The following is a 25,963-nucleotide window of genomic DNA, read 5'->3' as shown; positions in this document are numbered from 1 at the left end:
TTTTTGCGCAGTGGTTTAACCTGGAGTCCCAAAGCACTCCAGCGTCGCTCATTTTCGCTTATACTACCTAGTCCACCTTCTCCCCATGCCCCAAAGTCAAGACTGCCTTTAGACAACCGTCCTCGATCGATATTGGCCGACTTAGATAGATTAAGAATGGCTTTCAGTAACGCCGGAGGGGGAAATATCCCTGCAGAATTGGGCCCAGAGCTCCCAAATGTTTGCTCTGAGGTATGTCGCATTCGCTATATTCCTGCGCTCTTGCCTAATCGCTCTCTTTATTTTAGGAAGTCGGCTTTAAAGGTGTCTCCGGCGATTGCAATATCCGATTGCTCCCTACCCCTTGGCCTGACGATGCTCTCCCGGCGCCAACATGCTCACTTCTAGCCGTCGCATCTACAAAAGGCGTAGTGGTTGGCGCTGGACCCGAATCCCTAATTGTTGCCTCCTCGGAATCTGTGAGAAAAGCGATCTCCGCACCTACCGGAGAGGATAAAGTGAAAACAAAGCCCTTCGAACCTCAAGCTACAATCTCACTTCCTGCGCGACCGACCCATGTTGCTTTCGCATCAGGCGATGCTGCTTTAGTTTTAGCTACAGAAAATGGATCGCAACTGCTAGTGTACGAGACCGCGAGTTTGTTGACGGGAAATGCGCAACCAGCTTTATCCATCCCAACGAACGGCGCCACCTTCCGAGCCATTGCTCCGAATCCTGCCCCAGCTAATGAAAACGAATCGCCTCTAGTTGCTCTCGTTACAATCGGTGGCGAACTTTTAATTGTGAACCTTAAGGCGGGAAGTTTGCTCTCAGGCTTGAATGGACAAGTTTTGAAAACCGGAGTGAGCTCGGTGTGTTGGAGCAACAAGGGAAAGCAGCTCGTTGCTGGGCTTGCTGATGGAACAGGGTGTCAAATGACCCCTCAAGGTGTTGAGAAGGCTATAATACCCTGTCCATCGGACCTTGAAGGGGATTGCCACGGTATGTTGGATAAGAAATGTGCATATGATATGGACCTTCTAATTTTATATACAGTGTCGTCTATATCATGGCTTGAGAATGACATCTTCCTTATGGTGTATACCCCGAGCGCTAACGAGGACGAATCGGGCCAAACTCCCCCATCCACTTACTACATCATCACGAGAAGAAAACAAGCGCCTTTCTTGATCCAGAAATTGCCCGAGTTATGTCTCCCCTTTGGTGTCAAGCGGGCCCCAGCTTATCAGTTCATTGCGCGACTTAGGAAATACGATCCACATCTTAAAGATGTGTTAATTGTGTCCTCTACCGCATCTACAGATGTAGGCCTAATCACGAGATCTGACCAACCGCTCTCAAGCGATGATACTGCTAAGTCAACCACTGGGCAGTTTACTACCACCGAAGTCAGTGATGACACCAAGAGGGCCTCTCTTCCCCTTACAGACTCAGTCGACGAAACGTCAGTGGTTGGCTTGGGAATTGATCTATCTAGCACGGAAATTGTCGTGGCACCTATTCAAGGTGAAGACATCGCAGAGAGCTCTACCCCCTTGCCGAATCTTCTATTACTAAACAATTATGGCATTCTTTCGTCATGGTGGTTTATATATTCTGAATCAATTCGCAAGAAACTACCGTACCATGGCTTAGCGTCCACAAGCCAGACTCAGTCTCAAACACAGCCAGACGCTCCTAAGCAGCCTACGTTCGGTCAGTCAACATTCAGCAACTCATTAGGGTCGGGATCTACATTTGGGACACCATCTGCGGCGCCGGCATTTGGGAGCCCATCAGCATTAGGTGGGCGTCAGCAACCTTCATTCGGAACACCCTCATTTGGGGGTACTCCTTCCTTCGGAACCCCATCGCAGACGGGAATGGGACATTCCTTTGGCACTCCTAGTGCTTTAGGACAACGCAGTACGGCCCAATTTGGCAAGTCTGGGTTTGGCTCAATGGGTACAACGCCAGCTTTCGGGCAACCATCCACGCCTGCAAAGGGAGCTAGCTCCCTTCCGTTTGGGACACCTAGTTCTACTTCTGGAGGCGGCTTTGGCTCATTTGCAAACTCGGGGGGGTTTGCTGGACTTGCAGCTTCAAAACCTGCAGCCGAGTCACCTTTCAGTAAGATTTCTGGTTCGGGCCAAAGCCCGTTCTCGCAAGCTTCAGGAGCGTTGCCGTTTGGCGGCCAGACTGATACTAGTACGGCCTTCACTCCACAGAAGACAGACGAGTCAAAGGGTCTGTTTGGCCTTGGCTCAGGCGGCTTTGTGCTTGGATCTACGCTGAAGGGCGACGGTAGCGCTGTGAATGATGCTCCGAAGCCGGAGAAGCCGTCTGGGATATTTTCTTTGGGCACATCTCTAGACGACATGATTTCGTCGCCCAATAAGTCTAGCCCACCTGCAGAATCCATGGATGATGCAGAGGATGAACCTAGCGTCTCGCAACAGCCAGACATATCCGAAGCTAAACCACTGGCACAGCCCTTATTTGGTGCGCCCTCCAAGATGCAGACCTCTACGCCTTCGTCTATTTTTGGCTCCCAAGCACAGCCATCTCAACCTTTTGGTGATACCCAGAATAACAAAGCACCTCTCTCTTTGTTTGGCAACACAGCCAATGAAAAACAAACCCCCCTTTCCCCACCATCAGAGAGGACGGCCATGGCTAGCCCACCTCCAAACCAGAAGGAACTAACGGATGTAGAAACTACCCCTGTTCCCTCAATGGTTGAGCCTCCGCTGCCCCCTGACTCAACTAGCAAGGCAGTGTATGGGCCTGGGGATACGTCTGCCTCGTCTAATGTGTCTAAAAGCTCGATTGACGATGCACCACTCCCACCAGACTTTAGTATACCGCCTAAGATCAAGCCCCCTTCAAGTACACTTGGAGGAGAACCACCTCTTCCCCCTGACTTCACACAGAAACACAAGAAAGTAGAGATCGCGCAGGAGGTGCCACTACCCCCACACCCGGCTGCGCCGAAACCTGTTTCAACTTCCTCAGAAGAACAACCTGGCGAAGTGCATGAAGGCTCGGATGCTGACGAGTCGGAAAAAGGTGTAACCGAGGACGAATCAGACTTTGCTGATAGTGGGGAGGATGTTACCTTTGAAGTCAGTGACAAAGACGAGGAACAAAAGCCCTCTGTGGAAAGTATAAAGAAGTCCTTAGAAGCTCCCTCTGAGGCTAGACCTTCAGAAAATGCTTCGACAGGAGGGTTGCCTTCACGCGTTTCTCAACCTGGCGAGCAACCACTGCGTCAGTTATTTGGGGAAATCACCCCACCCCTTCCTTCTCCATCTCATGCCAATGACGGGCTTCGACTGCCAATTAGTCCAGTACGAAGTGACATGCAAAAGGGGGCTGTCGGATCATACGCCCCAGGAAGTGCTCTTGCTGCGCGGAAGGCTGAGCTTGCTCGTCAGGCCATAGAGGAAAGAGAGAAACAACAAGCACAGGAGGAACAGGACCAGAAAGTTCGAGAAGAACAGCAGGTGCGACGGCAACAGGAAGAGGCACTGTCGCTTTCGGATGATGACGAGGAAGAAAGGCTACGCGGTGATCTTGCCAGACCTTTAGAGCCTGTTCCTACCCTTGACCCTTTCCTATCTCATCAAGACTACACTGGGCAGACGAGCAAACCAGGTATCCCTGGTCAAGTCGAGAGGCTTTACCGTGATATCAATTCGATGGTGGATACTTTGGGTATCAACGCACGGTCATTATCGTCCTTCGTTCTATATCAGAAATCTTTAGAGGATTCCAATTGGGTTGAAAAGCTACGGGGCGATCACCCGACGGAGATTCTAGATGAGAAGCTACGTCTTTCTGAAATTGAGAAGCTCGACGATGCTGTGCTTAAACTATTCGAGGTGCTCGAGCAGGAGCGGGTCCAACAGGTAGAGGAGAAGCTGGAGAGTTGCCGTTTGCTTTTGAGTAAGGATATATTCACTTTACGAGGTCAATGTGCTAGCATCAGAAAGACCCTAGATGCGCACACAGACGCAGCTGCAATAATGACAGCACCTCTTTCTGCTGAACAAGCAAACCTCCAACAAGATCTTCGGTCAGCTTCTACGGATATCCAAGCAAAACTCGCTGATCTAGAATCCGCCGTATCTCTTTTGCGAGCCAAAATTGCCGAAGCACCCCGTTCTGACAGTACCTCCCGGCAGTCTAGGCGGCCAACTGTGGAGGCCGTAGCATCCACCATTTCGACCATGATGACTATGGCTGAAAGCAAGAGCAGCGACATCGACCTTCTGGAAGCCCAGTTGAAGAAATTAGGTATCGATACCTCTGCGCCTCAGGAAAGCCGAGACGGCTCGCCGTTTACAACCCCAAGAAAGGGCGCAGGCAGACTATCTGCAACCCCTGGATCTCGGTGTTCGTTGGATGGTCCAGTCAGCGCCTATCACACCCCAGAGTCGACTGGTCGAGGAATCTATTTCCGTTCCAGTATCAACGGCTCGGCACGAAGTAGTCGGCTCTGGAATGTTAACGGCGCTGGCGATTTGGTTAGCAAGGAAGAGAGTGCACAATGGAAGACGAAAATGCACCGGCGACAGCATATTGTCGGCAGCTTGAAAAAGGCAATAGAAGGGAAAAAGGTTAAGGTCCGAAGCGTGGATGATATGTAAAATTTATTCTGTACTCCTTTCTCCTGTGTCTTGGTATTTTTTTTTTTTTTTTTTTTTTTTCCTGGCCTTTTTTTTTTTTTTTTTTTTTTCCCCTTTTTTTTTTTTTTTTTTTTTTTTTTTTTTTTTTTTTTTTCCTGGCCATTTTTTCTATTAATGATATCAAACGTCGAGAATGCGTGTCAGGGCATGATAATTGAAGGTGTCTCCTCTTGAATACCGATGAATGTATGTACATAGAAGTAGCAATGACCAGCTGAGAGCTGAAATTTAAGTTTTTTGAGGTCCGTCCAAAGTAAACAGTGCTGCCTGAGGCCTTCACTGACATCATCCCGACATCAACCTACGCCGCTCAAAGACCCCACATAACTTAAACACCCCTTCATTCCTCTCAGAGATATCTCTCCAATAAGTAGCACTCTCCTCATGGCTCTCCCCGTCACCGAACTCATCTACTTCCAGCTCAAGTCGTCCGTGAAACCAGAGGACCCCTCCAATGAAGAGGGTCAGTCCTTACTCAATCTATTCAAAACCACTAAACAACAGAGCGGATACCGAAGCTCAGCATGGGGTCGAACAATTGAAGATGAGAGCATCGTCGTATGGGTAATTAGTTAGTTCAAAACTCAACTTTCCCACCTTCCTGAAACCCTACAGGACTCACGAAGAAAAGTATAAACAGACAGAGCAGAACAGAACAGATGCTAACCATGCTTTCCATATCGATTCTCAGAATGGGCCGACGCCCATAGTAGTATCCAAACCCACCTTTTAACCCCCTACGTGGAATCAACCACCCAACCGACCATCATCTTCACGACTCTCAACCCATCCATCTCTGAAACAGACACATTATCAACAAACCCGGTCACAGAGCTCTGCGCTCTCGCGTTTCCCAGTTCCATGACGCCGGACGCCCGCAAGACCCTCAACGCCGATCTGATCAACTTCCGTACAACCCTGACAGAGAAGCTACCGGAGGACTCGCGACCAACATCCTGGACGATGGGATGCGTAGAGCGGCCAGGAACCCTGCAGCATGAAAAGAGCCCGTCCGGGCAGGCGTTTGTGCATCTTTTAGTGGTGGGGTGGGATAGCGTGGAGAAACACATGGCGGGTAAAACGACCGAAGAGTTCACGAGGTCGATTCAGCCGATTCGTGAAAAGATGCTTGCTCCTCTGCCTGGGTTGGGTATGAAACATGTTAGTTTTCAGAAGATTTAGTGTCTATTAATGGGCCGGGGGCATATATTTTAATAGATTCATATAATCATGATCCTGTCTTTCCTGCGCCTTATATACAATTAGCCTGTCGAATTCGCTTCCATAGAATCAAATAGCATGTGATTAACATGGCAACAGGAGAACGGTAAATTTCAGAATTACGATAAAATCTGGTTAAATTAAACAAATAATCTGATATAACTCTTCATGAACGACGCTTTTGAATAGAGTATAGAGTACAGCATGAAGCAGAAAACCCCGAAAGGAATTGAAAAAAGTAAAAGGAAATGGAGAAAAAAAAATCAATTCAGGCCACCCATGAAAATCCGGCTTTCACCCCCGAAAACGGAAATAGGAAGGATAAAGGCGAAGAGACTCCCATATGTTCGTAGGAGGAGAGAAGTTGACATGGGTAGACTCATTCACACCTTAAATGCGGTGCTTCTCACTTTCTGTAGACGAAGTTAGCATGGCTAAAAAAGCAGTTTGTTATCAGGACCGGACCACGAACCAAGTCGCGAATAAAGCATGTACAAAGCCATTTGATTACACTCTTGCGTGCCGGTGATGGTTACCAAACGCTCGTTGCTGTTCTCTTGGGGCTCGTTAATCTTGATCACACTACCACTAAGATGGCGGATCTCGTTGATCTTAGCTCCTCCCTTTCCGATGATCGCTCCGACCATGTCATTCGGAATATAGATCTGTTGAGTCAGCGGCTGACCAGGCAGAGCTCCACCACCCACTGGGGCCACAGGCGTGGGGCCTCCACGCGCCTGAGGAGGCTGCGGAGCGCCATACGGCGTCGGTGGGTGAGGGCCTGCGCCAGCGTAGGGGGTATGGGGTGCAGCGCCATAGGGCATGGCAGGCTGGGCTACGGGGGCAGGTGCGGCCTGTCCATGCAGATAGGGAACCCCATAGGCGCCAGCAGCAGCGCGGTTGGGGTGAGGATGGTGCCGCTTGAAGGTGTCGGGATGGCCATATTGACCACCAGCCGGCTGAGGAACATACGGGACAACTTGCATGCCACCCGGAACAGCGCCAGCGGGTCCACCACTTCGAGTAGCGTACGCAGAAGCGGCAGGTCCACCAAAGCGCTCCGTGAGCTGCTCAACAAGGGTCACGGCCACGTAGTAGGTGGCGATATGGACGGCATCGGCAACACCCAGGATTACAAGTGAACGTTCAGTGGACAAGGGAAGGCAAGCATCCGAAGCATTGAGACGAGCACCAGACGCCTCTTGGATCTCGCGAATACGGCCACCGCCCTTGCCAATGATAGAACCAATGAGAATGTGAGGAATCAACAGACGCAAGGGGTAGGTCTTGGACTGGGCAGTAGAAGGGGCATCAAGGGGCTCATTGTTCAGGGTACGGATGATCAAACCGAACGCCTGAATATCAAGTAGGTTAGCAAATCGACTTAGGGAGTATCTATCAAAAAAAAAGCAAACCGACCTTAGCAACGGCATCTTGTGGACCACTGACGGTCAGGATGCGCTCAACGGCGCCACGCGAGTAATCACTGACGGTACACTTGGCCCCTGATAAACGACGGATCTGAGATACGTTCTCCCCACCTTTACCAATGACCGTAGCAGCCTCCTGGCTGGAAATTACTGCGCGAATATGGACCCAACTGGACTCATCTTGAGGGCGGCTGTCAGTCTGAGAACCAGCGGCATCGCCATGAGATGCAGTCGACTGGATAGGCTGTGTCTCGTTGGGGAGACCCTTCGCGTTAGGAGCATCAGGAACAACGGTATCACCTTGGCCGTCAGCATTAGCACTAGGAGCGCCCGAGGCCTCTGCCTTGACATCCGCATACGCCTCTGTTTCATCACCCTTAACTACTTTATCCAAAGCAGGACGCTTGGCTTCCGGTTGGTCATTGGGGCCAGAGGGCGAGGAAGGATCCTCCAAAGGCCGTTTGGTCGACTGTAAACCGGTTGGAGACGCAGACATGTTTGGTTTCAGCCGTGCAGTCTTGCTTCACTTACGGAGGTCGAGGTGTCAAAGGATAGCTTTCTTTTCTTTTCTTTTTTTTTTTTTTCAGCTTTTAATTTGATCGACTATGTACACCAGGAGTTCCCAATAAAACTTGCTGGTGCTGGCGATCGACTGGAGAGGGAATCTGGTGCTTGGAGTGACTGGGAAGTTGATGATCGTGCACAATGAAGGAAGTGGTGTTGGATAAAAGACAGTCGACGGAAGAAAGTAAAAAAAGCTGGGTGGTCACGGGCCTTGAATTTCAGCGGAAGACTTTGCCAGAGCAAAGTAGTGCTAAGGAAGAGGAAGCAAGGAAATGGATGAATCGAGTCGGGTACGAGGAAGAGATGTTTGGCAGTGCTGGACGATGGTATGATGAGGGATCGGGCGTGCTTGGGAGCCGATAGCCTCGCAGCCAGGGGAAACAAGTAGAATATAGAAGCAAGGCAAATTATCCCAGATAGTTTCCCTAGCCCTTTTCTTAACTTCACCGACCCTAGAAGACGCGATACTGTGAAAGCTGTGAAATGCACACCACACAGCCCGACGCGCACTGATCCAAAAAAGGCCTCTAAAAAGGCAGCAATAAAGACCAAAGATTAAAACAAGAACAAGCAAACAGCCTATCTGCTGCTTCACAAGAATCAAGATACCAAATAGGTGAAAGAGAAGGAGGGAGATGGATGGAAGGACACAGGATGGATATCGCGGTGAAGAGTTGAGGTTGCGAGAAGATCTGGCACGTAGTCACGCTATTCCTATTACGACCAAGAATGACCTTTATCACGTGGGCTTGGCATCTGAGGGGTCCAAAGTCGCGGGCAGTAAACCACGCGACACCCTGGATGTCTGCACTGCAATTGGGCATTCGTCGACGGACCCATTTTCCATACATCTGTTTTACCGACTTTCTTCGTGTGTTGCATCCAATAAACCCTTTAATACCCCAATATGAACGTGTCCCAGGAGACAATTGGTAAGATCCAGCGTTTCGCGGAGAAACGCGGGAAGGCCGAGGAAGTTTATAAAAAGCAACAACAGCCTAACACCTCTACTTTCCACGATTACAACAAAAGACTCGATGATACCTTGCGAGAACTTCAATATCAAGTCAAACGCCAAGAGGATGACCTACGAAAGGTACGCACAAAATCGAAGAAGGCAGAGGAACCACGCTAATGTACCATTCAGCTTCGTGAGGTCAACTCCATTGATCTCTCCAGAATAGGCACTGACCCTTGGTCGCGTGTATCGCAAGTACGTAGGGCCAAGGAAGCATATGATTCGCTTGTCAAGTCACGGACGGAACTACCCGATCTTGGGTCTCCTTTACCTTCTCTGCTTGCAGTTGGCGAAACCTCTCGCCTGATTAAAGAAAGCAAAGTGTCAATCTCCATGACAGCAGAGAAGCTTTCATCCCATCGTCAACGTCTAAAGACAGAGGAAGCAAATCTACGTGACGCACAGACAATCAAAGATGGTCTAGAAAAACGGCTAGAGAACATCCGCAACGAAAAAACAGAAAAACATGAAAAGACACCCTCCCAGCTAGCGCGCGAATTTGTCGAAGAACAGGAGCTTAAGATAGCAGAACTCGACAACGCCACTGAAAGTCTGAAACATTCTCTTCATGCTTTCATCAATGACCACCTCTCTTCCATGCTCGCTGCGGAGGATCTCGGTGGCCCAACTGTAGGAGATGCAATGGATATTACGGATGCTACGCTAGAAAGAGGATATACGAACTATGGCAGGCCCAAAAAACCGAAATCTTCCGATGTATCCGAACATGACAGCAACCAGCGTCGTATTGATGATATGGTTCGTTCACAAGGACAGGGAGACAATACAAGGACAGGTCCATCAAATAAGAGGGAGGCAGTAGCAGCAGAACTGAACAGTCTTCTTGAGACTCTACTGGAAGCTGGTTCATCTTATATAGATCTTCCCCGAGAATCAGCCGCGTCTAGGTTTCTAGTAAGAGCCAAAGTTGCACAGTTCCACCCGCGGAATGCTCGGAAGTTGAAGTTAATTGATTTTGGTCGCTCATTGAATGACTGACGTCCCTGTTGGCAGTCTACAGTTAGTCAAATATAATAGGCTTTACGCATATTTTGGATAAATGACATAATAGATACTTTTTCCCTTAAAATCTAGGCTATGAATATATATATTCGATCTACAGGAAAGTCGCTTGACACATGATAAATGAATGTACAATCATAAGCCCGCCCACAAAGATTCAAACACATGAAAGAGAATCTCAGTTCAACATGTTAGCCTGCCAATTCAATGAATCCATCCAATAATAATATGCATTCACTCCATACAACGCTGAAAACGTCATCAAGACATAATGTGCCCGCCGAATATACGAGCGATAGGGTTAAATAGGCATCATCCCTATTCGGGAGACTGGTTCCTTGGTCTTTGCGCCTTTCCCACGGAATGAACGACTTCCACCACGGTCACTGACTCTTTTTTTAGGTCTTGATGTTTTGGTTCTGGCTCGCGAGGCAGTGGTACTCTTGCCAGGAGGCCGTTTGCTGGCCTGACGCTTCCGATTTTTATAACCTCGGGACCGCGAAGAACCTTGGTTATCATCATCGGCAGGCTCGTTGTCCGAGAGTGGCTGTGCAGTGAAAAATTTGCTCGAGATGGTTTCATCAAGATCCAAGGTCGAGGCTTGATCCAAGAAATCGCTATCATTGTATTCCTCACTATCGCTACTGAGGTTGATGACATTGTGATGGTTAGGGTCGGGGACAACACCATTGGCATCTTCACGCTCTTTTTTCAATTCCTCGTAGCGGCGTTGAGCGTCTCGCACGAGTTTTAGCATCTGGGCTCCGTATCGATTCACTTTATCTGGATCTATACTGGGTATCGCAGCAAGTTCCGTCAAGTCTGTCTATAAGTCAGCGCCACTCATAGACGCCATCAAGTGTAATGTTGCTCACCTTTGGGAAAGAGGATGACCATTTCGCGGAGAACACTATCAGTAAATGGTTGGTTTCGCAGGCCTTTCTTGAGCACCAACTAATTCAGTGTGAGCATCTTCTTCCCCAGTGTAGTTATTCCAACATGAACAGAACTTACATCCTGGCAATGATTCTTTGCATAGACCATAAAATCTTCCGCAATTGTTTTGTGAAGAGGATCCAGCTGGTTGAACCTTTGATCTTGGGTGATTGGCGGTCCCGGTGTATGTTTTTTACTTCCCTGTTGCTTTCCAGGAATTCGAATTTGTTCGAAACCATCACTATCTCTGTCATCGCCAGATGAGTCGGCATTGTCACATCGATGACGGGCTAGCTGGCGCCGGTTGGCCGTTTGTACAGGGGACGAGACATTGGTCGATTGAGGACAATACTCCCGTCCAACCTCCCTTCGAGGCCTCTTCCCCTTCCCACTTGGCGAAACTCGGACATGAAGCTGTAATTGACGCTGCCCACTTTCAAAATCTGGGGCACGCCGCCCTAATTTGATATACTGAACAGTAAATTTACTACCGTTAACCACATTCTCTTCAACCAAAGCACCCTCAGCAAGAAGACGGTGAAACAACCGCTCTGCTTCCCCCATTTCTAGGGAGGAACCGGCCCCATATCCAGGAGCTTGTCGATGTTCAGGAGACCTGAATCTTTTCACACTACCACGGAACATGTTGACGCAGTAGGACAGCGTCACTTTCTCATTCCAATCCTGGAAGTATCTGACAACCTTAATTGCGGATGTGGCATATTGGGAGAAATTATGAAGTTCGAAGATAGAGTCGGACTTGCAATTGTCGCAGGACTTGCTACAATCTTCTTGACGGAAGTATTCATTGAAGTAGGCAAGAATTTGCACCCTGCGGCAGTCGCATTTGTTCTCACAGAACTGTACCATATTGTACAGCATTTGACGTTGTCGTTGTTTTTGCTGCTTTTCTCCATCACCATCGTCGATCATCCGGAGGATAGCCATCGTATCTCTGTAGCAGTAATAAAGGTAGCATCCAGAACGTTTACCATCTCGGCCAGCACGACCGGTTTCTTGATAGTATCCCTCCAGGCTCTTAGGAAGGCTATGGTGGATCACGAAACGCACATCTGGTTTATCAATTCCCATGCCAAAGGCAATTGTTGCAACTATGACATGGGTTTGGCCAGACTGCCAGCGCTGTTGAACCCGAGCCCTCTCATCTTTTTTCACCTTTGCATGATAATGCTCGGCTTTTATGCCATAATCATCTCGCAGACTCTGTGCAACTTTCTCACAAGTTTCGCGGGCTAGACAATAGACGATTCCAGACTTGCTTCGATAGGATGACTTAATTTTATCGGCTATGCTAGCCACAAGCTCAACGCCTTTTTTCTTAGGCAGTACCTCATAGGTCAGGTTTGGTCTGTTAAAGCTTTGCGTAAATATCTCACAGCCTTCCATTTTGAGATTATGGATGACATCCACTTTGACATTCTCTGTTGCCGTGGCAGTCAGAGCCATCATTGGCACACCAGGAAAGCGCCCTCGGAGCTCTCCCAATTCTTTGTAATCTGGGCGAAAATCGTGACCCCATTGGCTAACACAATGGGCTTCATCAACGACAATGCGCGAAAGCCTACGCGCGTGGTTGATATTTTCCAGGATTCGAGTGAGGCTTTGGTTTTGTTTAATCATCTCAGGGGTGATGTATAATAGCTCGATGTTTTCGTCTGGTCTTGGACTTGCCAATGTGCTCATTACCCATTGCCGCTCCGGAATTGGAATGTCCCCATTCAGAACAAATGCTTTGATATTGAGCCGGCGCAGGTGAGAAACCTGATCCTCCATTAAACTCAGCAATGGTGAGACCACGATTGCCAGCCCTCTAGTAGAGCCACTGGTCACAACGGAAGGAAGCTGATAGCATAAGGACTTTCCTCCACCGGTGGGCATTAAAACAAACGCATCCTTCCCACTTAAAGTTGCATCGATGGCCTCCAATTGATTGAGGCGAAAACCACGCAGGTGAAATCGATCCTTCAGCACCTTCCTCACCTCTTTTGACCATGCATGTTGGTCCCACAGAGCACTGTGGCTTTGAGACTTTTGGCCCGGCGGAAGGCGGGAAGAATTCCCAGACGTCTCTGCAAAAACCTTACGGGTTTGAAGTTCATTGTTGTGGGTACCATATGAGCGACTGTCTTCAAAATACCCTGCAGCCTCTAACATTTCTTGGTCATCAGCGTCTAGGTCGAACTCGTCGGGGTTCTCGGCTTGTAAAGTCGGCGTTCCCATTGTCCTGGTGAAAGTGCCATCAGTGCCATCCAGCATTAGCTCGTCGTAGTCGAAAAACCTGCGTGTAGAAGTTCCAGTGGTGCTTCTCTTGGATGAGTTGCCAGTAGACGCTGATATTGTCGATCGAGATGTTTCATATCTAATGGTTGACCCTGTAGAAGGTCTAAACAGTGAATTTCCAGTGGGTCCCGGGTGATTTGGCTTAATAGGACTTCCAATGCCACTGGGTTTCGGTATGCGCGGGGACGGATTTGACTGGTCCAGATCATGGCGAGCAGGTTCCCTCTGCACAGGGGACTGGGTGGACAAATCACCGGCTCGCAATAGGAGGCTACTGATATCCGCTTCGATTTGTTCTAATTGGGATGTGATTTCTCGGCTTTGCTTGAGCTCCTCGGGCATTGTGTTTGGGCTACCTCCTTGGGATATGACTTGCATGAGAGCCTTCTTGAGATCATTTCTTTTCAATTCACAAGACATGTATGCTGCCTTCTGCAGCTTCAGGGATTCAATTGCCTCGATCTGATCGGCGATGGTCTTGTTTTCCGCGATAAGGCCAGGTGCTGGCTCACCTTTCATTGCCTGTTCGTAGACAACTTCTGAATTGGTTGTAAGTTTATTCCTCAGGGAAGAAATTCGCTGGTCCAATATATCCATTGAGAGAGTCAAAAACCTAGCGACCATTTCGTTACTAGGCTGAGACCCCGACAAATTGCAGTATGACGGCATATCAGCAGGTATCAGTAAGTGTTCATCTTTTTCGCCCTTTAAACTTGATGTCATATCCATAAATTTGATTGGCGACGCAGAACGTGGGGTTGACAACTTTGCAGACATGTCATTATTATAGTCCTCTGTCACATCATTTTTGGGAAGAACAGGGTATAGTAACTCGCTAGTGGCAGGCACTGTGTAGTCATCACTGCTATCCCAATCATCGAACAGGTTTTCTTCGCCTTCATCAGAATCAGCGATTACCTTATTCAAGGCGTTACCGCGAGATCGCGAAAACTCGCCTACTGGTCGTTCCGTAAGACAACTGAAACTGTCCTTGGCTATGTGTGACTGTGGGCCCTTTGCGGTTTTCGATGGTGAGACAGAGTTGGAATATGTTGCTTTGTCGTTCAACGCCAACGGCGAGCGTCCTATTGACGCATACTTCCTTGGCGATCGAAGGTCAGAAGTGTACTCGTCACTTTTCCGTTTTTTGCCTCGTTTCTCGACAGGCTCCTTGCGAAGTGCAGCCTCCTCGGTCTGCAGCCGCTGTGGCTCTCCAACGTCAGCTGCACCTGATGTGGTTGTCGTTTGGTCGACTTCGCCAGTCAAATCAATAGTATCAATATCGAAAAAAGGTGAATCTAAATCAAATGGGGATTTTGTACGGCGAGGTGTAGCCACTGGCAGAATGGTGCCATGATGTGATAAAGGTCGTGCAGCTTGGGTTCCTTTTCGAAAATAGCTGTCAGTCATCTACGAATGTCCCAGGGAAATATACCATAATACCTTTGGCTAATGTGGGCTGGAATGTCTTGCGGCTAGCCTTCGGGGACCCCGCAACCGCACGAGAATTAGGGATTTTCGGTGAGCTTAAAATTGGATCTTTGGATTGACAGAGCAATCGAGGTTTGCTTGCAGACTTCGGAGCAAAAACCAATCGTGCCATGTTTATATCCTGTCTAGCCCCCACTCCATTCTCCAAATCATCATCTAAACATGCTTCATTTATTGACTGTGAATCACTGATGCCATTTTCCGCAAGTTGACTGCCTGATGTATCCAATATTGGAATTGACTGGGTTGTATTAAAGCGTTGGTCGGCGGAGGTATTGCAAGACACGCGTGCGGACGGAGATAAAGACGGGTAAAGCGATGGGCCTTGATCCAAGAGCCATTTGAGATGGGATTTCAAATTATGTCTAGTCATAGAGTCGTGGCTTTTCTATCATGATTCAGAAAATGACGCGAAATAAGACATTGATAATGTCGTTTGCTCTATTGTCACCGGCCAAAACGTTTACTGCCTCTTCCGATGCGTTTCCCCAAATGGGCGCGTCATGGGCTGTCAGCGCGCTGTCACGTGGGCGGTACAATAGTCCATGATGTAAAGAATCTGATGTATGGTACTGTACAATACACATCTATAGGTATCCCACCTCCTAGGCATCTTATATCGAGGTCAACTGGCCTTTCTCTATAGGTTTGCATGTGGCAAAAAAAAAAAAAAATAATCCTATTATCTGCTAAGTACACTAAGGTAAAGTGGTTTGTAAATTTTTTTTTTTTTTTGAACGTAGTAAGGTACACTTTTTACCCAGGTAATCTTAAAAATACCGTGGATAGCGGAAATCCAAGCCACCACCTACTGTTGCTCTAAATTGGAATGCACATACGTAGTAGAAGGACATGCAGTCTTCCCATTAATTCTAACCACATCGCGTTCTACACTAGCATATCTTAGTTTACGGTAAAAATAGTAGATACGTTCAAAATACTCTACTTGTTTGTATTCATGTAATACCTACTACAAGTAGCAAGAGTGTACTGTATCGGTAATTATTTTTCATACGTATATAAACGTGGGGACGCCTTTCTTTTTTATCCTTTTTTTTTGGTAACACGGCGCTGCGCTTAGAGTCCAACAATAGCAGTGAAAAAGACAATTAAGTATACGAGAATCTATCTCTAGTCCACTCTTACCAAGAAAGGACAGGAATAAGAATATATAGTCCAAGATTCGGGAAACATGGGCAAGAAGAGCAAAAAATCCGCAGAACACAAGGACCGAGTGGCCGCTAAACAAACCAAGAAAGCAGCTCAAAAAGAAAAGAAATCCAAGACCAAGGGACGAGACGCAGACAGCGATGCAGAGGATGTCGACTTGGATGTTATCCTAGCACAGTATGCGGAAGAGCAGGCCAAGTTCCTCAAGGTCACGGAGGTTGTATCAGGACCTCCTTCTCCTCGAACCTCAGCGACGGTATTGGCGTCGCCATCGAATAGGAATGAGCTGTTGGTTTTCGGAGGAGAGTATTTCGATGGAACTCTTGCTACGTTTTTCAATAATCTGTTCGTCTATCTGATTGATCGGGGCGAATGGAGAGAGGTGACTAGTCCGAATAGCCCACTGCCGAGAAGTGGACATGCCTGGTGTCGTGGGGGGAATACCGGGGGGATATATCTGTTTGGAGGTATGAAGTTTTTTTTAACTGGCATTTGCAGTGAACAGTGACTGACTAGTGTTCCGTGTGTAGGAGAGTTTTCGTCTCCAAAACAAGGCACTTTCTATCATTACAACGACTTCTGGCATCTTGACCCCTCGACAAGAGAATGGAGTCGTATCGAGACCAAGGGTAAAGGCCCACCAGCCAGAAGTGGTCATCGAATGACATATTACAAGGTTTGTACATGTACTTATCCTTATCTTATCTGATTACCCCTATATAGTTCCATTTCAAATGCTCATGCTGGCCTAGAATTACATTCTCCTCTTTGGCGGCTTCCAGGACACCTCTCAGCAGACAAAGTATCTTCAAGATTTGTGGGTATACGACTGCTCACGATACACCTGGTTTAGTCCAACACTGTCAACAGCAGCTCAGAAGCCCGATCCCCGGTCATCATTCTCTTTTCTTCCCCATGAATCAGGTGCAGTTCTCTATGGCGGATATTCCCGCGTCAAAGTCACGGCCGGAATCGGAGGCAAACCGTTGAAAGGAGGACCCCAGCGGATGGTCATGAAGCCCATGGTGCATCAGGATACGTGGTTTCTACGAATTACGCCTCCCGAGTCGGATGCTGCCGCCCATTCCGCTGCTCCAACTGTACGCTGGGAGCGTCGGAAGAAGCCCACAAACTCCCCCAATCCGCCTCGCGCTGGAGCAACAATGGCCTATCACAAAGGGCGAGGAATCATGTTCGGTGGTGTGCATGATGTCGAATTAAGTGAAGAAGGCATTGACAGCGAGTTTTTCGACGCCCTTTATGCATGGAATACCGATCGAAACCGCTTTTTCCCACTGAGCCTTCGACGTCCCAGAGCGCCAGGCAAGAAACAGTTAGCCAATCAGGCATCCAAGACGAGAGACCGGAGCAAGGCTGATGAAGAGGAACTGCTCCAGAACCTGAATGCATTAAAAGCTAAGGGGGCCGCTAGCAGTCTAGATGACGATGAAATGCAACTGAGTACCCCTAAATCAGAAGAGGTGCCTGCTCAACCGGTGAAACAGTCCGTGGTACGGTTCGAGATGCCTCATAGACGATTCAACGCACACCTAGCCGTACAAGACGATACACTTTTCATATTTGGAGGTACTTTCGAAAAAGGGGATCGAGAGTTTACTTTCAACGACCTGTATTCCATCGACTTGGTCAAACTTGACGGCGTCAAAGAAGTCTTCTATAATGAACCGGAGAACTGGCATCTTCTAAACGAAGCAGAAAGTGATGACGAGATAGACGAAGATGGTGAGGAAGACGATGAAGAAGACGAAGAGGACGCCATGTCGTTGGACAATGCTTCCCCCGCTTCTACCGAAGTTACCTTACCTGCAGTGACGCAAGAAATGGAACAACTGGATGTCGAGGAACCGGAGGGAGAACCGTTCGTGCAGGATAGTAGACCACTTCCTCGGCCTTTTGAGAGTCTGCGAGACTTCTTCAGCCGCACCTCCGAGGAATGGCAGAAGATCCTGTTGGAAATGATGAAAGAGAATGGGATAGCAGTGGAAAAGAACGTCAAAGAGCTACGCAAGGACGCGTTCAATATTGCAGAGGAGAGATGGTGGGATAGCAGAGAAGAGATCATGGCTCTAGAGGACGAACAAGAGGCATCAGGGATCGGGGAAGTCATCAGCATTGCTGACCGAGGTGAGAACGCGGGTAGTGCTGGAAGACGTCGGTGATGATGCACCAACTCGTATATTCCTCTATATAAACCAAATCGGAGTGAATGAACATGAACACGAACATGCTTTAGATGCAATATTGCCTAGTATCAAGTCCATCGCCTTAAATAAGGGTAGACATTATAGTAGCTAAGCCACTTATTGCTCCCGTCTTGCAACTTCGTCAAGAACATCCGTGATGATTGTAAAGTCCGTCTCTGGGTTGACCCTCCAGTTGGAAATTGCAATTCGACAGGCCGGTCTCCCTTGCCAGGAAGTCCCAGACACAAACATCTTCGATGTCTCGTTAATCCTGGCGGCTAGCTTTTGGTTCAGAGCGTCTTGCTTCGCACTGAACAGGACGATCATGAACGTTTGATCCAACAGGTCTTCCTTACTGCCTGTTTCCGGGAGTATATTGTACTCCGGATGGTCAAACAACCAGCCGGTGATCATTCTAGCCAGTCGAATCTGCTTCTCAAGCATATTTTGGTAGCCTATCCGACCATAAGAAAGAAGCGAGGCATATGCAGGCAGCGCTCTGAACCTCCGAGAGTTCTCTATTCCGAGGTTCAAAGGAGATGGGATCGAGACTAGTCCGGCATTGCCTGCTGTTAGATACGCTGCATTGGCATTACAGAACACGTTTCCTGCCTCTTGATGATGGGGAGTCAAGAAAAAGCCACAGTCATAGGGGACGTTGAGCAGCTTGTGTGCGTCGCCGGCAATAGAATCGGCCAGTTCTACCCCCTCGCAGCCTTTGCTGATAGACGCGAACTCGGGACTGTCAACTAGAATCCGACCAAAAAGTCCAAACGCACCGTCAACATGTAACCAGGCACCGTACTTGTCACATAGATTGCGTAGCTTCTGCATCTCTATAATTCCGGTGGTAGCAAATCGACCGGTGTTGACTTCTCCGCAAGACACGACAACAATACTTGCTTTGTCTTGTCTCGCTAGCTCACGTTCAAGTTTCTTGAAGTCAATCCCTAGAGGGTTCTGATTATTGTCATCCAGACAGACACTGATGACATTCGCACGGCCAAATCCCAAAATCCCAGCGGCTTTACCGACAGAAGAATGCGGCATTGTCGACAGTATTTGCAGGCCCGAGAGACCCGACGCATGCATGACCTCGAACAAGCCCGATTCTCCAACGCTGCTGTTGGAAACCCCTTTCTTACTTGCGGCCGCTCGAACCACGAATTCCCGTCCACAGGCTATTCCAAGCACATTGCTCGCCGTGGCTCCGGTGGTGAAAGTGCCATTGTGCCACTCGCGTCGATCCAGGTGAAAAAGATCCGCTAGTAGTCCCAGGGCATTGGATTCGACATCGGTCGCAATGGAATGATCCGCGAGATGGACCTGGACATTCTGGTCATACGCAGAGACAACGTTGTCTGCGAACAGCGCGGCCGGGGTTACGCCGCCAGTGACGAAGCCATAGTAGTTAGGGCTGATACTGCTGGCATTGAATGCGGGAACAATATCCTCCAGGATATGTTTCTGGACCGATTCGAATCCCATTCCATCTGCAGGAAGGGAACGTGGAAGCGATTCTCTCGCCTGGGACAAACTGTCGGCACCGGGCAGAATGCCCCGTTTCCACGGGCTTTGGGTGATTTCCCATAAGTCCCGCTGCAGCTGACCCTGCTCATGGGCGGTCTTTTGGCAGTCTCCAAGCTCCATTCTCAGATACTGCTGCGAGTGTGGAATACCTAATGTATATATAGAAAGGTGAAATGAGAGTAAGCTGATCGGAACAGAAAGAATTGCGACCTGTCCCAATGCCATCCAAAGCTTGGTTCACGATAGTCCTGACTCATCAATTTAAGTGATTTGCCCCTAACGACAGGACAGACTTCCGGGATTTGCCAAATGCCGCTTTTCCACGGGCTGCGGGTAACCTCCGAAGGCTGCATGAATAGGTAATTATTTCTGAAGTAATTTAGGGATGGATTTATCAGCCAGGCCTCTGTGCGGATGGAACGGACAACCACTGCGGAGTATCAAGCCCTTGTCATTTCCTCATGGAGAACATCTAGGCTGCAACTATGTACAGGATGAATAAACAGACAGCCCTAAAACTTACATTATGGCTCGCTTTGTGGGCACGTTAGAAGAATGTTGAAAGGGTTTCCATACTCGCCTCCAGCTGGTCATGTAATGGTGCGGAACAATTCATAAAGTTCTCATTTGACAATAAGCTTCATCACATATTTATCCTGCACAAACATGATCTACACCAGTAGTAGTTCAGAAGAAATCGTGGCGAGTAGTGGCGGTGCTACTGGAGGGTATTCAAGAGCGAGAAGGCTGCCCTAGGGACTGTAAGTTCGGAGAGGATAGAGTGTTTTTCAATATACAAAACAATTAGCTTTTCAAGGATATAACATGCCATATCAATATTCATTGCCTTTAACATAACAGCTGCGTTGTCTGCCTAGTTCCATCCACTTAAAGCCGGGTTATGTTTGCCGCCGAGCTTATATACAGAGCTGATCCATCTTACATCGTGATAGCTCTATATCAACTTGGCACATCTACACGCGAAATTCATCGCATTCGCAACATCACTGTTGACGATTTTGTCTATGGTCCACGACCTCAGCCCTTGGAAGATCCTTTCTTGAAGGACCGCTGTAAGCGTGCCTCATTCTCTAACGAACAAAAAAGGGTCACGCCGCCCATTTACTCTCTGAATTTGGACACAACTGTTCCAACATCCTGGAGTTTGGCGTCGGCAACTGCCAAGACTGGGTTGCAGATGCTGCAGAGATGCGAGACCAATCCAACTTTTGAGCCAAGATGAAGGTGGCTTCTGGAAGAAGATAATCAATCTGTCTGGTAGAGTAGCGACGAAGATTTTTCTACACATTCGAGTAAAGCCAAGTCAGCTAGATCCCATAGTGTATCACTGAAGATTATCACATGTAATCTTGAAGTTGGAAATATAGAATTAAAGTATTTGAAACGTATTTTCCGTTTCATACAATGAATAAGTTTGATACAATTCCGTAGGTGTTAACATGACCTGGATAACTATTGTGGGCTGCCTCCGGTTCAAATACCCCTGCGTCCTTTGCCAGAAAGGAACGTTAAGTGATTAAATTCTAACTAGAATAGAAACCTCTTTTCTTGCTGTCCGTGACCTCATTTGCTAATCGAATCCCAAGGCGTCGAGAGCGCACAAGCTGTACTGGATACGTAGTTAGCTATTAGTTTACTACACTTCTTTGGTTACGTAAAAACCAATAATTTACCGTTCCTGACCTGGACCGCCAACTCTTCGACTCTATCCACTTCAACACACTCTCAGTGCAATTCTCGAACAATCTCCTTTCCAATCTGATTCACACGAGAGTCACGATGGCGGCCAAACTTGTTGATAGGAGATTCCACAACGTCCCAGGTTGGTGCCCAATGTCCATCATTGCCGACCTGTTGGAATACTGACAAGTGGGGAAGGGAAGCTTCGGGTGGCAGAACTGTTCTTCGACGTCCCCATTAACTATAGCCAACCCAGCGATGGCACTCTCAGGCTGTTTGCCCGCAGTGTGCGTCGCTTGACCACTCCGGTTCAACCCACTAAGGATGACAGCCATCTCCCGTGGCTGGTTTACCTTCAAGGTGGTCCGGGAATGGGTTGTCGACCTCCGCAGGAGTATAGCTGGGTTGGAACAGCTCTCGACAAAGGCTACCAAGTATGTTAAAAATAGGCTCCCCTGGACTGATTGCTTTTTCCTTTCATTTCTTTCATTTCTTTTCTTTTCTTTTCTTTTTTTCTTTTCTTTTTGTTTTTGGTGGAGGATGGTTGCAAAATCCACCACTCACTCATAACAATAGGTCCTGCTTCTTGATCAACGTGGCACGGGCCTTAGTTCAACCATCACGGCAAACACACTTGCTCTGCAGGGACATCCCGTAAAGCAGGCCGAGTACCTCAAAAATTTCCGTGCTGATAATATCGTCCGCGACTGTGAAGCCATTCGACGCTGTCTGACTGCCGACCACCCCGAAGGGGAACGTAAATGGAGTATCATCGGACAGAGCTTCGGTGGGTTCTGTTCGACGACTTACCTCTCTATGTTGTAAGTAGAGAACTTACTTTACCATATCATGGTTGTTATTGCGTTGCTAATGACTGGTTACTTACAGTCCAGAGGGATTGACAGAAGCATTCATTTGCGGCGGGCTACCCCCTCTGGTTGATGGTCCGGACCCAGTCTATGAACTTACTTATGGTATTATTTGTGGTCCACATGTGGATCTGTGTTTATAGCTAAATATATAACAGAAAAGGTCGTAGAGAGGAACAAGGCATATTACGCCAAATTCCCCGAAGACGTGGATCGGGTCAAACAGATTATCAAGTACCTACAGACAAACCTGGTCCGTGTACCATCTGGGGCGCTTACCCCGGAGCGATTCCAACAACTGGGAATCATGTTTGGCATGCATGGTAAGCGAGATAGCCAATATAAGATACGTGCATGCTACTAACTCTAGACAGGTGGCCTTGATAGCGTCCATGGTATGATCGAGTCGCAAGCCCCGACTAATCCATGACTAACACTTTACAGATCTTATCCTGCGCACCTGGAACGATTTGGAGATATTTGGATTCCTGACCCATCCCACGATCTCTGCCATCGAAAGTTATGGTGACTTTAATAACAACGTCCTCTATGCTGTTCTTCACGAATCTATATACTGCCAGGGGTAATCTCCTTTTACTCGGTAGTGGCAAATATTTCTAACTAATAATATATAGACGAGCATCGAACTGGTCTGCGGACAGACATCGGGCAGCTGATTCCCAGTTCAGCATCAACACAGATTTGCCTGAAATCTGGTTTACTGGCGAGATGGTACGTTTGGAAAGAGAACCGGATACCTTTGTCATGACTCAAAGAAGAAAATAACCTAATAACCCCCACAAACAGGTTTACAAGGACATGTTCGACTCATACGACGAATTAAAGCAAATCAAGGATGCAGCAGAGATCATAGCAAAAACCGACGACTGGCCTGTCCTTTATGACGAAGCCCAACTCAAACGGAATGAGGTTCCCGTCTACGCCGCAACCTTTTTGGAGGACATGTACGTGCACTACGACCTTGCTAGCAAAACCGCTTCGAAGATCAAGGGTGTGAAAAAATTCACCACGAATACCATGTACCATAATGCTATACGGGGTAAGTCAGATGAGCTGATGCAGCAGCTGTTTGCTCTCAGGGATGATACCCTTGACTAGCTCGACTTCTTTTAACAAATTCCCCGGGGGTCAATGTCAGCTGTCCATGGGTATCTCTTGGTTAAATTTACCGTGACATATCTGCTATCCAGTCTATTGGCAATATTTAAATACCATATATAAAATCCATTTCCTACCAAGTAAGCTGATGGAGGCGAACCTACGCTCAATGCTTAGCACCTCTTCCAATAAGAAGTCGCATACCTCTCATTAAAAAACCTGATCATAGAAAGTCAGCACAGTCCGGGTCAGACGCCATGTAGAAAGCCTCACCGCACCCCCGATAATGAACAGCCGTTCCTCCTCCTGCTGGACCCACTGGACGATCTTACTTGCGCTTTGAGCAAGCGCATTCCGATTTGCATTGGGAACGGCAACGCAATATAGCTCAAACACCGGGGTCACCCATGCAAATGAGCTGGATGATTGGGAGACGCAGTGATGGACCTTGACATGGCAGTGTTTAGCATGAATGCTTGCATGGAGATTATTGTAAGTTGATAAGAGTCTAAGAAATCAGTTAGTTTTTCTGGCCAATGTAGATAGGTGAAGATACGAGACTATGATCGTCGACGCACCTTCGACGCCGTGAGACTGATAGAAACTCGGGATTGTACGACGACATGGTGAATTGTACATTCACCCGCGACTTGTACAGGAAATGATGCAATACCGTTCCTGGAACAATGTCCGTAGTCGTAGGTCGGCCTTTATTTATTGCATCCTTGATGATATTTATGCTTCCGTTCTTTTCTATTTGCTGTAGATCATTTCAAGTTAGATCCATCATGCAAAAAATAATTCTTTTTAAAAATAGAGAGAGAAATATATAAATATATAATTCTTACCTCGACAAAACTGTTGCGCATCTCCTGCATCTCAAAAAAACTTTCCTTATTCGTACTTATTAAAATAATGGCGACCGATTCCTCTTTTGTCGTTGTGTTATCGGCAAGATGACCGGCTTCTTCTCTAAGATCGAGGAAGCTGACATACATGTATAGGTATCCGCTGCTGTTGAATCCGGGTAGGCAGACAGGGATCCAGCTCTCGCCGCCACCAGCTTTGATAGCCTCCGCTTCAAAAATCATGTTGAATAAAAGCTGTAGATCACCAGGATGCAAGGAGTGCTTCTTAGGCCGCACCACACTGACTAGTCGACCTCCAGCAACCACCAAGCCATAAAGAAGACTGGCCACCTTGGTCTTCAGCAGCGTCTGGTTGATTGTTTGGCGGTGGGATTTGCGAATCTTGAGGCATTCCAATGCCGAGAGAAGGGTGGAGGGTGATCCTTTCGTGAAGCTGTCTGCTAAAGTCGCCAAGAGAGTCTCTGACCCCTGAAGCGGGCGTTTTAAGTCGGTAGATGGGCGGACGGAGAATAAATGGTTTAAAGAGGGAAGAGTCAATGTGGAGAGAATTTGCATATACAATGCTTCAAGTTGAAGTTTAAGCTGAGTGTCACTTTCAAGAAACCGACTGATTGCCACCAAGTGCAACGGCCCCTTAGTCACAATTACAAATTTGGTATCTCCGGCGGCGAAGCTGTTCAAGCGATCGTTGGAATCTTCATAGAATGAGATAATGGTCTGAATTATTCCGACATATGTCGATATTAATCCACCATCTCCATGCCTTGTCCAGATCGGCTTGCCAGCAGCAGACAAGATAAGGTAATGCTTCCTTTTGGCTTTCCACTTCTCGAGGACCATCTCTATATATGTTTTTAACCCGTCAATTAGCGGTCTACCCACAACGATAACACATAAACTACCTACCCTCATTCTCGCCCTTAGCACCTACACCTCCCACGTGCTCAAATTCGGTTGCAAAATCGTCTTCCACATCATCAGCCTGGAACTCGGGAAACTGAAGCAAGCCCGCACTATCCGGTTGATTCGGCCCAGACTCTGTCACGATAAAATCACTGAAAATATTATCCACGTCATTGGACTCTGTGTACGGTATAGAACTCCTGATACTAGCTGAGTCGCCGGTCTCACTGCCCCTCGAACTGGCCAAGTGGCTAAGGCTTGCTTTGGCCCGCAAGGTTCCTGAGTTACTGCGAGTAGACTGGCTATCCTTTCCACCCTCGTGAGAAACAGTTTCCGTCAGTGAAATGGCCGTAGTAGCACTCGATTGGAGGTTCGTATGCATAGTATTTCGAGAGGAAGATGCCCCTTCATCCAACAGGTGCATCGTGCTCGGGCGCGGGGGTAGGGGCGGCGGTTGTTCTTCGGAGCTTACGCTGCACCCTTGTTCATGGGAAGTCGTAGATTCATCAGTCAAAGGAGTGTGAGAGAAATTATTATCGAGTCCTGTCGTATTCTCACTAATGGGTTCATTAGACTCGCTCCGACCTGCCATATCCATCTTTATTTCATCCGCACCAGGCTCGGTTCGACCGAAGCAGCGTCGCACATCAAGCGAGGACTGCTCAAGTAACATACGACCTCCTCGTCAGCGAGACAAATATACCACTTAGCGTAGATTCAAGTGGATACATCGTTCATGGGATGTGAGAGAGGGGGGCTGAGTGCAGCAACCCGAACACCGCGTACAGAGAGGTGAAGACGAGGAGGCGGCAGCGGACGTCAAAAACACCTCCGCCTCCCCTTGCGGCTTCGTGGCTTCACGTCGCAACGTTGACCAGCTCGTGCATCTCAACCGCAACAACTACAACTAATGAGCGAAATGTGATGGAGAACGGCCTATTAAT

At 48.0% G+C, this 25,963-nt stretch overlaps 8 protein-coding genes across 8 annotated transcripts; 5 read left to right on the top strand and 3 right to left on the bottom strand.

Annotated features, from left to right (window-relative positions):
* Positions 1-156: 156 nt before the first annotated feature.
* On the top strand, positions 157-4,631 carry ATNIH1004_008435 (FG-nucleoporin NUP159; the record flags this gene model as incomplete). The annotated part of the gene is made up of 3 exons (XM_033573045.1): positions 157-231; positions 288-981; positions 1,036-4,631. The coding sequence occupies 3 exons, from the start codon at positions 157-159 to the stop codon at positions 4,629-4,631; spliced, it is 4,365 nt and encodes a 1,454-aa protein (XP_033423597.1).
* A 423-nt stretch (positions 4,632-5,054) lies between these two features.
* On the top strand, positions 5,055-5,852 carry ATNIH1004_008434 (uncharacterized protein; the record flags this gene model as incomplete). The annotated part of the gene is made up of 2 exons (XM_033573044.1): positions 5,055-5,241; positions 5,362-5,852. 2 exons carry the CDS (start codon positions 5,055-5,057, stop codon positions 5,850-5,852), a joined length of 678 nt encoding a protein of 225 aa, XP_033423596.1.
* Positions 5,853-6,281: 429 nt separating this feature from the next.
* Positions 6,282-7,817, bottom strand: ATNIH1004_008433 (telomere maintenance protein PBP2; the record flags this gene model as incomplete). The annotated part of the gene is made up of 3 exons (XM_033573043.1): positions 6,282-6,304; positions 6,364-7,246; positions 7,311-7,817. 3 exons carry the CDS (start codon positions 7,815-7,817, stop codon positions 6,282-6,284), a joined length of 1,413 nt encoding a protein of 470 aa, XP_033423595.1.
* A 975-nt stretch (positions 7,818-8,792) lies between these two features.
* ATNIH1004_008432 (uncharacterized protein) lies at positions 8,793-9,902 on the top strand (the record flags this gene model as incomplete). Its single annotated transcript, XM_033573042.1, has 2 exons — positions 8,793-8,981; positions 9,033-9,902. 2 exons carry the CDS (start codon positions 8,793-8,795, stop codon positions 9,900-9,902), a joined length of 1,059 nt encoding a protein of 352 aa, XP_033423594.1.
* A 5,944-nt stretch (positions 9,903-15,846) lies between these two features.
* On the top strand, positions 15,847-18,004 carry KLHDC4 (putative Kelch repeats protein; the record flags this gene model as incomplete). The annotated part of the gene is made up of 3 exons (XM_033573041.1): positions 15,847-16,291; positions 16,355-16,500; positions 16,577-18,004. 3 exons carry the CDS (start codon positions 15,847-15,849, stop codon positions 18,002-18,004), a joined length of 2,019 nt encoding a protein of 672 aa, XP_033423593.1.
* Positions 18,005-18,145: 141 nt separating this feature from the next.
* On the bottom strand, positions 18,146-19,678 carry ATNIH1004_008430 (pyridoxal phosphate-dependent decarboxylase family protein; the record flags this gene model as incomplete). Its single annotated transcript, XM_033573040.1, has 1 exon — positions 18,146-19,678. One exon carries the CDS (start codon positions 19,676-19,678, stop codon positions 18,146-18,148), a length of 1,533 nt encoding a protein of 510 aa, XP_033423592.1.
* A 1,680-nt stretch (positions 19,679-21,358) lies between these two features.
* On the top strand, positions 21,359-23,247 carry ATNIH1004_008429 (proline iminopeptidase; the record flags this gene model as incomplete). The annotated part of the gene is made up of 9 exons (XM_033573039.1): positions 21,359-21,401; positions 21,458-21,693; positions 21,836-22,080; positions 22,148-22,233; positions 22,287-22,451; positions 22,503-22,523; positions 22,573-22,711; positions 22,764-22,860; positions 22,936-23,247. The coding sequence occupies 9 exons, from the start codon at positions 21,359-21,361 to the stop codon at positions 23,245-23,247; spliced, it is 1,344 nt and encodes a 447-aa protein (XP_033423591.1).
* Positions 23,248-23,457: 210 nt separating this feature from the next.
* Positions 23,458-25,617, bottom strand: MON1 (guanine nucleotide exchange factor MON1; the record flags this gene model as incomplete). Its single annotated transcript, XM_033573038.1, has 5 exons — positions 23,458-23,466; positions 23,521-23,755; positions 23,826-24,007; positions 24,096-24,958; positions 25,023-25,617. The coding sequence occupies 5 exons, from the start codon at positions 25,615-25,617 to the stop codon at positions 23,458-23,460; spliced, it is 1,884 nt and encodes a 627-aa protein (XP_033423590.1).
* Between the last annotated feature and the right edge of the window lie 346 nt (positions 25,618-25,963).

This window comes from Aspergillus tanneri, assembly GCF_003426965.1.
Source record: "Aspergillus tanneri strain NIH1004 chromosome Unknown AapTan_6_pilon_pilon_pilon, whole genome shotgun sequence".
Classification (NCBI taxonomy): Eukaryota; Fungi; Ascomycota; class Eurotiomycetes; order Eurotiales; family Aspergillaceae; genus Aspergillus; species Aspergillus tanneri.
Note: the sequence above shows the minus strand (reverse complement) of the source record. Positions and strands in the feature narration are given on the sequence as shown.